Source organism: Podarcis erhardii, assembly GCF_964252035.2.
Source record: "Podarcis erhardii genome assembly, chromosome: 3".
NCBI classification, from domain to species: domain Eukaryota; kingdom Metazoa; phylum Chordata; class Lepidosauria; order Squamata; family Lacertidae; genus Podarcis; species Podarcis erhardii.
The window spans coordinates 1082036-1094998 of NC_138507.1; the positions used below are offsets into that span (position 1 = coordinate 1082036).

The following is a 12963-nucleotide window of genomic DNA, read 5'->3' on the forward strand; positions in this document are numbered from 1 at the left end:
CCAAAGACCTTTTTTGAAATGACAGACAATATGGACTGGATTGACATTTGGAGAACTAAGAACCCCCTGGGAAGAGAGGGAACATTCTTCTCTGAAGCCCAGCTGACTTGGACAAGAATCGACCAAATATGGATAACTAGAGGTCTGGCACCCAAGGTAAGAAAAGTGGAAATCTGCCCAAAGACCTGCTCCGACCATAATGCGCTGAAGATGGATATGACACTTTTGCCAACCGGCTCCTTTAGATGGAAGATGAATGACAACTTGTTTAGAGATCAGGAGATTATTAAGAAGGCCCAAAAAACTCTGAAGGATTACTTCGAGATAAATATGAACACTACGGTGGAAAAAAGAACTATCTGGGATGCAAGCAAAGCTGTGATGAGGGGGTTCTTGATACAACAGAACGCCGTAAAGAAAAGGACACAAAATGAAAGGAAAGATAAGATCTTGCAGGAAATTAAAGAATTGGAGAAGAAATTAAGATCAAATCCGAAGTCACAGCCGATTCTGAGAGAAATTAAACTATACCAAGCACAATATTCCAAACTGATAAACCAGGAAATAGAATGGAAGATTAAATTAATGAAACAAAAAACTTTTGAATCGGCGAATAAATGTGGGAAACTGCTTGCTTGGCAGTTGAAGAAGAGACAGAAATTAAACACAGTTACAAATCTAGAAATTGAAGGAAGAAACATTCAGAACCCCATGGAAATTAGAAAGTGCTTCCAGAGATACTTCAAAAAAGTATACACTCAAGGGCCGCAAGATGAGGCTGAGATTAAACAATTTTTGGAAAGAAATGGACTAACAAAGTTGTCACAAAAAAACAGATTAATCCTGAACAACAAAATAACACAACAAGAGATTGAACAAGCCATTCAGAACATGCAACTGGGCAAATCTCCAGGGCCAGATGGCCTGACTTCCAAGTATTACAAGACATTAAAAGACTATCTGATCCAACCAATGATGGAGGTCTGTAATGAAATTATGGAGGGGAAGAGGGCGCCGGAATCGTGGAAGGAAGCTTTTATCACATTGATACCAAAATCTGAAACTGAAAAGACACAACTTAAAAACTATCGTCCCATCTCCCTTCTGAATGTGGATTACAAAATATTTGCAGACATTTTGGCAAGTAGACTTAAAAGAGTTCTTAATGAAGTAATTCATAAAGACCAGGCAGGCTTTCTCCCAGGTAGACATATGTTTGCCAATACTAGGAACATTATTGACATTTTGGAACTTTTGCAAACAGATATAAATACAAAAGCAGTGTTAATTTTTATAGATGCGGAGAAGGCCTTTGATAATATTTCTTGGAAATTTATGAAGGGAAATGTAAAAGAAATGGGAGTGGGACGGGGGTTTGAGAATGGGATTGATGCAATATATTCAGAACAAAAGGCCAAATTGATAGTTAACAATGTGGTTACAGAAGAGTTCAAAATTGAAAAAGGAACACGACAAGGCTGCCCGATCTCCCCCCTGTTATTTATCTCGGTTCTGGAGGTGCTCTTGAACATGATCAGAGGGGACCGGCTGGTGGAAGGGATTCAGGTCGGAGCGAAACAATATAAACTTAAAGCTTTTGCAGATGACCTAGTTTTGACCCTGCAGGAGCCAGAATCTAGTACGAAAAGAGTATTACAACTGATTCAGGATTTTGGTCGGGTGGCGGGATTTAAATTAAACAAACAGAAAACCAAGGTGCTGGGAAAAAATTTGACAGATACAGAGTCAGAACGGTTTCAGAGAGAAACAGAACTAACTATGGTTAAAAAGGTAAAGTACCTAGGGGTAAACATAACAGCAAAAAATCTGAGTCTATTCAAGGATAACTATGAAAAATGTTGGTCTGAAATTAAGAGAGACTTGGATAGTTGGACAAAATTGAAGCTTTCTTTGTTAGGCCGAATTGCTGCTATTAAGATGAATGTATTGCCAAAAATGTTATTTTTGTTTCAAACACTACAGATTGTGGACAAAACGGAGTGTTTCCGGAAGTGGCAGAAAGATATATCTAAATTTGTCTGGCAGGGCAAAAAGCCCAGAATTAAGTTTAAGATATTAACAGATGCGAAAGAAAGAGGGGGCTATGCCCTGCCAGACTTAAAGTTGTACTATGAAGCCGCAGCTTTCTGCTGGCTAAAAGACTGGCTACTTCTCGAAGACACTGACGTACTGGACCTGGAAGGTTTTAACAATGCTTTTGGTTGGCATGCATACTTATGGTATGACAAAGTTAAGATCAATAAGGCCTTTAAGAACCATATTGTCAGGAAAGCAGTGTTTAATGTCTGGACAAAATATAAAGACTTATTGGAAAATAAAACTCCAAGGTGGCTTTCACCTCTGGAGGCTAAGGCCCGAAAAAGACCCAATATGGAGGCCAAATGGCCAAAATATTGGGAAATATTAGAAAAAGATGGAGACAATTGGAAATTGCAGAGTTTGGAGAAAATGAAGGATAAGGTGCGAGACTGGTTACATTACGCTCAGATTAAAGAAGTTTTTAAAAATGACAAAAAGTTAGGGTTCCAGGTGGAGAAATCGAAGCTAGAAACAGAATTGTTAGAACCAAAGACCAAGGTACTATCTAGAATGTATAACTTGCTGTTAAAATGGAACACACAAGACAAAATGGTTAAATCGGCTATGATAAAATGGGCACAGGACATTGGGCATAACATTATGTTTGAGGACTGGGAAAGGTTGTGGACCACTGGGCTGAACTTCACCGCATGTAATGCTCTGAAGGAAAATGTAATGAAAATGATATATAGATGGTACATGACCCCAGTTAAACTTGCCAAAATATACCATTCGTCTGATAATAAATGTTGGAAATGTAAAGAAAATGAAGGAACATTCTTTCACCTCTGGTGGACATGCCCTAAGGTGAAGGTCTTCTGGGAAATGATATATAATGAGCTGAAAAAGGTATTTAAGTATACCTTCACTAAGAAACCAGAGGCCTTCCTTCTGGGTATTGTCAGCCAGAAGGTGTTAAAGAAGGACCGAACATTCTTTATGTATGCAACAACGGCAGCAAGGATACTCATCGCAAAAAACTGGAAAACTCAAGATCTACCCACACTGGAAGAGTGGCAGATGCAACTGATGGACTATATGCAACTGGCCGAGATGACTGGCAGAATCTGTGACCTGGGAGAAGAGAAGATGGAGGAAGACTGGGAGAAATTCAAGAAGTATATACAAAAACATTGTAATTTGGTTGAATGTTAAGAAGGATGCTAGATTATAAAAAATTGGCCACCACTAAGTTAGATTTGAATTCGATGATAAGTGAGACTAAAGAAAATATAAAATTTTTTGGGAGAAGTGCTAGATTATATTTGAATGAGTGGACATGAGATTGTAAACAAGTTGATAATTTGTTTGGAAAAAACTTTTAACGATGTAAATGGGAGCGGGAGACGCGAGGGAGTCCAAAGAAGTGATGAAATTATGTCTGTGATAGAAGTAAGATTGTTTATTATTTGTGCATTTATATTTAAAAACTTTAATAAATATTTATATATATATAAAAAAATATTTTAGTAGTTTGTCCTTCCATCATTTCCCCTAGCAACCAAGATGCATTTCCCCCAGGGTGGGTTTGTCTAAGATCAGGTACTCCCTAGAAGTTATTTTCTGCAACTTCTTCTACTCAGTAAATGTAAGTGTATGTTAAAGATTCCCCCTCTCCCCAAAAGCCAAATGTGAACATTTTGCAACGAAGCTAAAGTAAGTCTCCTGCTGTGCAGCAGTTAAGGGCCAAGTGATCACTAAAAATTCACTGTATAGTTAACTTACGGTACAATGTCTGCTAAATAGTAAAACTGTGCTTGATGTGGCAACCTGGACTCTGGTTCAGAGTCAGCATTGGGGAAAACCAGGGTTTGTGCCTTTAAGAGCTGTATGGCAGACAGAAATCAAACAAGTTAAACCTTCTATAGTATGGAAATACATTATAGGGAAAGCTTCATCATGATTTTACTCTCTCTAATTTTGTGTTTTGCCATGCCCCTGCTTGACACCCATGTTTTTAAGGACCTGCCTCCATGGCAGCCATTTTGTGACTGGCACCCGCAGCACTCTCTCAAAATTCAAAATGATTTGGCCTGAAACATTTTGGAAGCTACCTGATTTGCTTCAAGTTAAAATCTGAATCCCAATTAAAATGTAAAAACAAAGGATGATATCCAGTGTTGATTATTTTAATGGATCTGGTCAGAGTGTGAGTAGATCATACCCATTTCCTCTGCTTAGGCAGGCGTGGCCAAACCTGGCCCTCCAGCCATTTTTGGGACTACAATTCCCATCATCCCTGACCACTGGTCCTGCTAGCTAGGGATCATGGGAGTTGTAGTCCCAAAACAGCTAGAGGGCCAGCTTTGGCCATGCCTTGCTTACAAGCTCAAAAGAGCCCTCCCTCCCCCTCCCCCCCCCCGGCATTTCTTCCTTGTTTATATGACAAGTTTGGGGGACAAATGTTTCAGTTTTTGCAGACACACTTTCTGCATGGTTTTCAAATGCCCAAATCACTTAGGAGCCCCTCCTTTGGTTAGGGGTGCTGAAGAGGGATTCTGCTTTGGCTCAAACAGGCCTCAAATCTGCCCCAAGCAACCCCCTTCCGATTGCAGTTTGTCCGAATCCACTGCTTACCCTCATTGCAGTGCTTTGCTTAGCAAACTGTCACATTTGAGCAATGTTCTAAAAGAAAGAGGGCTTCTCTAAATACTCTGAAACTCATTAAAAAGTGAAAACTGTCAGATCTGAAGAGTAAAGCAGTGGGAAGCTTTCAGGATGTTACTCCTTTTTAAATTGTTAATAAAATGGACCCCTCGTCCAGTATGTCTGCTGTCACTGGTGGGGAACAATTCAAGTTTCATACCATTTTGATGGAATGTGCTGTAAGGAATGTAAGAATGAAAAACAAATGAGACATCAAATGGGAAAGGAAACTAAAAATTTCAGGTATGCATTGCTGTATTCAGAGTGATGGGGGAAATACAATTGATTAGAAAATGAAAATCATTTCATTCAGCAATGGCTAAATTTCATGGTGTTAAGTTTTTACAGGCAACATTTGGGAGAAAATATTCATGAAAAATAAATATCCATATTCTATTTTAGGTCTTAAATATTTGAATTTTGAATAAATACTCTTTCAGTCTGTTAACTGAATCACAGAATTGCAAAGTGGACACTTATTTATTTCAACTTCAACTTATTATGGTAAAATGCAGCAGAGAATAGCAGCTCTGTCAACAGCCAGTTGTAGCAATGGCATAGAATAATTTACATGCAAGAAGAAAATGAAAGAGACGTTGTTCCTAAACTTAATTCCCTGTCCTGGGTCAACAGGGTTTTCTAGTGTGCAGCTCCTCCCTTCCCTTTGGAAGCCTGACCCATTTCTGCCACATTAAGCCACCGAGGCTGCAATCCTATATGCACTAACCTGGTAATAAGCGCAGTTGAACTCAGTGGGATTTATTCTTAAATATCCATGTATAGGATTACACCGCAAAAGGATGATAAGGAGAAGGACACATTGTGCAAATGTATCAGATCAGCACACAGATGTCAGAGCAGGGAAGAGCCACACTTTCTCTTTATCCTCCGGTGGCCCCCCCATGAAAGCTTCTTTAAATGGGGGCATATAGAGACACAAGTGTTTCTTGGTGAGCTTTGCAGACGTCATAGGAGGCTGGCTCCCTCTATGGTTGGGGCTGCACTACAGGCTTCAAACTTTAATCAAATTGCCTACGTCTTTGGGGAAACTAGAAAGACTGTAAGGCTAAACACATTTACAACTGTTGGGCTTTTCTAAGGTGGAGAGTTCTATGGTTTGGGTTAATGGGAGGAAAGTGCAGCATTCTAACCAACTTCTAGTGATGCTTCTGAAACTTGACATTGAGCAGTTTGTAAGTCAAATCTAGTATGCTTACAGTTCTTGAATGTATGGCAAGCTCTTATTTCAATCCAATTAATCCAATAATCCAAGCAATAATTAAGATTATGTGTTAATTTATATGTTATGTGCCTGCATTGTTTGCATGTGTGAGAGTCGGTGGTGGGGCTTCTCAGTAAACTTGCAATAATACAAAGTGGCCCAAGGGCTCTTCAGCTATTTTCTTCTTTATTTTTGCCTCCCTGCTATGTGCACAAGTGGCCGCAGCTGCACTTCCTGTCCTCTCTGAGAGGCTCTTACCTCTAAGCAAGCAAACCAAAGAAGAAAATGGTTTAACAGCCCTCAGACAACCTCATATTATTCTAAGTTTAAAACAGAAGATACTTTGAACTCTCATAACAATGGGACTTTTAACAGAATTTATGGCATGAGTAAATTGCAAATTACTGTTGGGTTGGTTCACTTACCACTTCTTTTGCTTTTTAAAATACTTTCTTCTTCAGGATGGAAGAAGCAGTTTCATCGGCCATCAGCTTGGTGGGGTCATGGAATTGCCAGGCAGCAAGGACCAAAGGGTCAAGTCGGCCAGAGCCATCCAAATCACTTACTACCTCCAAACCTACCATTCTGCAGTACAGGACCTCATTGGTGAAAAATGGGAGAATGAATTTTGCAAACTGATACACAAACTACAGCTGCACCAGGAGGACCTGCAGCTGTATGCTCTAGCCTCCTTCAGCCTGTGGAGGGACTTTCACAAGACCAGCATCCTGGCCAGAGGCAAGATTTTGGTGAGCTTAATGCTGATTCTGCTGGCTGCCATCCTCTCAAGTTCCATGAAAGACTGCCTGCGCAGCAAGCCCTTTCTTGGCCTCTTAGGAGCGCTCACGATCTGTATCTCCAGTGTCACTGCGGCAGGGATATTTTTCATTACTGATGGAAAATATAATTCGACTCTGTTGGGAATTCCTTTCTTCGCAATGGGTAATTATTTATCTTCATAATAATAGGATTAGCATGGCTTAATGACAGGATTGTAGAATGTGTCCTGAGCTACAAAGATGCAGTGTTTAATTTATTTATTTACCTTCAACTTTTTTAGCCTGTTAAATTGCTCCATCCACTTACCAAGGGGGGGGGGGGATCTCCAAACAAAGGAAAAGGGTAAAATGACTGTGTTTATAACCTCGGCCAATATGAGAGATGTGTTTTATTGATCCAAGTTACAAAACGAAGGAGAAATTGTTATTGAAAACTAGTCAAGTCAGCAGAGAAAATGAAGAGTTGCTGAACAGACTTTGATGCAGGACTGGGGAGATGGGCCAAAAAAGGGAAACAGAAAGGCTTGGAAGGAGGCTTTTTAAAAGGGGAAATGTGTGCAGCATCCTGTCTGGCATTCCTGCCCCCGCCCCATTTACATAGAGGGAGAATAATGTTCCTATAAAGGTAGATGTGGAAGATAGTTGTTCTGAGTTTGGTAGGATTTACTCCTTGACAGTATTATCATGTGCATGTTTACACAGAAGCAAATTCCCCAACACTCCAAAGTGAGTGTGGGCAGGATTGAGACCAAAGCCAGCAGTTCTAATGACCCCTGCCCAAGTCAAGTCCATTAGCTCTGCTCTTGGCTGCCACCCACTGAAACAAGTGACACTTCCTTTGGAGTAAATGGGCCATAAATGCCAAATGTTTGCAAGAATGTAAACAAAGGGACGTTACAAACCCAGCCCTAATATTTGCAAGAGACTGCAGTGTGGTGCCATTCATTCCACCTAAATAGCAAGCATGATATTTTGGATAAAGTGAAATTGATTTGGGTGAGTTTTCTTTTGTATTATTTAAACTAATTGATCACAAGAAGTAACTAAACAAAATGTTGATTCTAATCAGAAGAGTGGGTTTTCTAGATCCTTATCCTTATTTTCAGATGTGAATGAGGTAGGTTTGTATCCCAGAGGCTACAATAGCTACAATATCCTTGTGGAGAGGTAGCCAGAATTTTGCACCGTATTCCAAGTCTGGTCTCCACATAGGCAATGCTAGAAACTGATAAATGAACACTAGGAGCTAAATGGCACCTTAAACCTAGGTTATGGGTGTTATGTAGTGAAGTTTCACACTGGGCCAGCAGGGGGATACTGTAGATAGTTTTCACTCAGGTCTGTAGATAGTTTTCACTCAGGTCCACGTCAGTTATTTTAGGCGGGAAACTCTGGGTTGTTGTTGCTACAATGTTGACAGCCGGCTGCCTATAAAAGCAGGCCGGCTGAGCTGTTTGCTAGTCAGTTCTATTCCAGCTTACAAAATAAAGAGCTGCTTTGGAGAAATCACTGTGTCGTCTGCTATGTCAACCCACAACTTAACACTGGCGACGAGGATGGGATGGATGGACATCAGAGCACAGCCAGATGTGGCCAGCCTCTGAACTGAGCTGAATCACTGAGCTGAATCACAGAGCGAAATCACTGAGCGAAATCACTGGACAGAACCAATTCAGAGCTGACTGTTCTGGCTAGTGCACTGTGTTCCATCCATCGCCCTTCACGCCGGCATCGGAATCATGGCTTCACCTGTGCCTCTACCACCGTTTGCGCCAGCCTCTGAATCATGGGACTCCTACCTCGCTCGGTTCGACTGCTACCTCCAAGCCAACGAGCTGACAGAAGTATCAAAGGAGCGGAAGCGGGGCCTATTCCTCAGCCTCTGTGGGCCTGAGGTGTTTGAGACGCCCCGAGCATTGGTTGCGCCTGAAGCAGTCCAGGCAACACCGTGGGACACAATCCAAGAGAAGCTCCGCAACCACTACGCACCAAAGCCGTCCAAGATTGCTGCCCGCCATGCGTTCTACCACCGGAACCAGGCAGAGGGGGAGTCAATCAACAACTACACCACCGCCCTGCGACAGGCTCCAATGCACTGCGAGTTCCGAGACTTAGACGATGCCCTGATGGATCGAATCGTCTGCGGGGTCCGGGACATCCATCTGCAACGGCGTCTCCTCGCCAAGCCAGACCTCACGCTACAGAAAGCCATTGAGGAGGCTGTGGCCTCAGAAGCTGCTGAACGCTCCGCCCAGGAGATCCGCAAGTCCAGCAGCCCGCGTCTTGATAGGAAGCCAGTTCCGGTGCATCATGAAGAGGCCAGCAGTGATGAGGCATCCTCCAGTGAAGACGATGACATGCACCAGACAAAGCGGGAGCGCAGGAAGTTCCAACAGAAGTCCAAGGGTCAACCAGAATGTGCCGGCTGCGGAGGCAACCATTCCCGTGCCAAGTGTTGATTCAGAGACGCCATCTGTAGGAAGTGTTCCAGAAGGGACCACACCGCTAAGGTCTGCCGAACGGCTCCGTCTGACACCCCCCCTTCACCGACTCACAAGTCCAAGTCTTCACTCCAGTCTGCCAAGGAAAGTTGTTTCGCTCTCACCAACTGCCGCTGCCCGTCTGGAACCACGATTGGCCAAACCGACTCGCCTACGCAACGCAAGCTGAACGTCACGGTGCTCATTGAAGGAGCTCCATGTGACATGGAGATCAGCACCGGGTCTGCCCTGTCCATCGTGTCTTGGAGCACCATCAAAAGACTGGTACCCAGAGTGTCCAAAAGGCAACTCGACTCTCACCGCGTACACCTGAGAGACTACCAGGGAAACGACATTCCCGTGGTAGGCGTTGGCCGGTTCCGGATCGCCTTCAAGGATTTTTCGGGCCTGCTCTGGTTGGTGGTGGTCGAAGGTCAGCGGCCAAGCCTCCTAGGGCTAGACTGGTTTGATGCCCTCGGCCTGGAAGTCACCGGCATCAACTGCATCTCTAACGCAGAGACTGAGGGTCTGGTCAAAGACTTTGCCGAGGTTTTTGACGGCACCTTGGGGCAATATACAGGTACGCCCATCTCCTTTAGCCTTGATCCACAAGTCGCCCCCATCAGGCTAAAGCCACGCCGGGTTCCCTTTGCTCTCAAGGCTAAGGTGGACGAACAACTGGACAAACTGATCGCCCAAGGAGTTTTGGAGCCGGTTGACCACGCCAAGTGGGAAACCCCCATCGTCACGCCTGTCAAGCCAGACGGGTCGGTGAGAATCTGCGCTGACTACAAGTGCACGATCAACAAGGCACTTCAGCAGCACGCTTATCCAGTTCCTGTTGTCCAACACCTGCTGCATTCCCTGGGTGAGGGTAAGGTCTTCGCTAAGCTGGACCTTGCCCAAGCCTATCAACAACTGCCCGTCAATGATGCCACTGCTGAAGCCCAGACGATCGTCACCCACCGAGGGGCATTCCATTGCCGCCGGTTGCAGTTCAGGGTGAGTGTGGCTCCTGGCATCTTCCAAAGCCTTATGGAGCGTCTCCTGCAAGGGCTTCCGGGCATGGTACCATATTTTGATGACGTCTTGGTGTCCGCAGACTCACACCAGCAGCTGTTCGAGCGCCTCCGTGCCGTGCTGACCAGGTTCCAAGAGGCCGGGCTCAAGGTAAAGAGGGAGAAGTGCCAGATCGCCGTTCCACAGGTAGAGTTCCTGGGCTATCTTATCGACGCCTCCGGCCTCCAACCGACCACATCCAAGATCCGCTCTATCCAGCAGGCCCCCATCCCAAAGAACAAGATGGAGTTGCAGGCGTTCCTGGGGCTGCTGAACTTTTATAACATGTTCCTGCCCCACAAAGCCACAGTGGCTGAGCCTCTTCACCGACTCCTTAGCACAAAGACGCCTTGGGCCTGGGGTCATTGGGAGACGGCGGCCTTCAACGCAGTCAAGGCTCTCCTTTCATCGGACCGTGTGCTGGTACAGTACAGTGAATCCAGGCCGCTGGTCCTTGCCTGCGACGCCTCACCTTTTGGCATCGGCGCTGTCCTTAGTCACCATTTTCCAGACGGAAGAGAAGCACCGCTCGCCTACTTTTCCAGGACGCTATCTCCGACGGAACGGAATTACAGCCAGCTCGACAAGGAGGCACTGACACTTGTGGCTGGAGTGAAGAGGTTCCATGAATACCTCTATGGCAGGACTTTTGACCTCATCACTGACCACAAGCCACTCCTGGGCCTCCTCGCCGGTGATCGTCCAACTCCACCGGTCCTCTCGCCACGCATGCTGCGATGGACTGTTTTCCTGGCTGCCTACCAGTACCGGCTCGTCCATCGCCCGGGGAAATCGATGGGCCATGCCGACGCCCTCAGCCGTTGCCCTCTTCCAGCATTTGTGGAAGACCCGGCTCCAGCTTCATCGCTCCTCCTGATTGAGGATCTTCCGGCAGCGCCTGTATCGGCTGCCACTGTGGCCTCCGCGTCTGCCCAGGATCGCACCATCAGCCAGGTGCTCAACTGGGTGTGGAGGGGGTGGCCACAAGGGCCTTTTGCATCAGAGTTCCAGCCCTTCGCAACCAGACAACATGAACTCTCGGCTCACCGCGGCTGTCTGCTGTGGGGAAACCGCGTCGTGATTCCCCAGGGACTCCGTCAGCACATCCTGGAGGCTCTGCACGTTGGCCACCCGGGAATTGTCAAAATGAAGGCGTTGGCTCGGTGTTACGTCTGGTGGCCTAATATGGACGATGCCATCACTGCCTGGGTGTCCGCCTGTCAAGCGTGCCAAGAGTTGAGGCCTGCACCACCGGCAAGTAAGGGACACACCTGGGAGACGCCAAAGACACCCTGGTCGAGGGTACACATCGATCTGGCTGGCCCCTTTCACGGCCGGACCTTTATGGTAGTGGTGGACGCCTATTCCAAATGGCTGGAGGTGGCCCTGATGCCCTCCACCACTACCGAGGCCGTCATCCGGGTGCTGCAAGGCCTGTTTGCAACGCATGGGTGTCCTGATGTCCTTGTCTCTGACAACGGACTGCAGTTCACGTCAGGCACTTTTGAGCGGTATCTTTTGGGACTGGGCATCCGCCATGCCCTAACGGCACCCTTTCATCCATCCAGCAACGGGCAAGCGGAGAGAATGGTGCGCTCGGCAAAAGAGGCACTGGCGCGCCTGGACCGGGAAGACTGGCACAAGCGGGTCGCCGAATACTTGTTCGTGCAACACATCACCCCTCATGCGGCCATAGGGCGGAGTCCTGCTGAACTGCTTATGGGCCGCCGCCTCAGGTCACCGCTCGACCGGCTGCACCCGGACTTTGCCGTGGCTGAACCCCCAGGCTGTGCCAACGCGCCACGGTCATTTGTCCCAGGAAACCAGGTTTTTGCCCGGAACTATGTGGGGGACATTCCTTGGGTGCCAGCCACAGTAGTGGGAGTCACTGGACCTTGCTCGTACCAGGTGGCACTCGAAGACGGACGCTTGTGGCGCCGGCACATAGACCAGCTTAGGTGCAGGGTTGGGGACTTGGACACTACCGTGGTGCCCCCAACTGCGCCTGTGGCTCCAGAAGAGACACTTACAGATGGCGAGGCTCCACCTACACCTCCCTCGCAAACTGCCAGCGTGGAGCCGAACCAAGCCACTTCAGAGGGTCTGCCAGACTTATCACAGACTCAGACCACTCCACTTGCGGAGGCTCCACCCACAGCAGCGGATCCAGGGGATTTGGTTTCAACACCACCTAGGGTCACACCACAGCCTCAGCAATAACTGTGTGGCCCTCCGGACTTGGCTACCAGTCCCCGGCGGTCTGGCAGAGTTTTCAAGCGCCCAACTTATTTAAAGGACTATGTTGTTGGACATGTATCACTGTTGGTCTAAGTATGGGAAATGTAACCGATATGCTTTTGTGCCTAATTGAACCATTACGCGTAGTGCTGTATATAAGGAAACCATTATGATTGTAACTAACGCCTTATCTCGGTGGGGAGGGGTGTTATGTAGTGAAGTTTCACCCTGGGCCAGCAGGGGGATACTGTAGATCCCCCAGGTCTGTAGATAGTTTTCACTCAGGTCCACGTCAGTTATTTTAGGTGGGAAACTCTGGGTTGTTGTTGCTACAATGTTGACAGCCGGCTGCCTATAAAAGCAGGCCGGCTGAGCTGTTTGCTAGTCAGTTCTATTCCAGCTTACGAAATAAAGAGCTGCTTTGGAGAAATCGCTGTGT

At 46.3% G+C, this 12963-nt stretch overlaps 1 protein-coding gene across 2 annotated transcripts in view; it reads left to right on the plus strand.

Moving 5' to 3' along the window:
• The window catches only part of PTCHD4 (patched domain containing 4), a 59327-nt gene that overhangs the window by 19010 nt on the left and 27354 nt on the right, over positions 1–12963 (plus strand). Inside the window, exons 1-2 of one of the 2 annotated variants that reach the window (XR_014154875.1) lie at positions 5835–5939; positions 6430–6910. Coding sequence is in view for 1 of the 2 variants with exons in the window: in XM_081855490.1 (XP_081711616.1) it covers positions 6430–6910 (481 nt within the window). In the remaining variant the exon portion in view is untranslated. Of the gene's footprint in view, positions 1–5834; positions 5940–6429; positions 6911–12963 lie in introns of those variants that run through there. The other variant, XM_081855490.1, reaches the window with a different exon arrangement.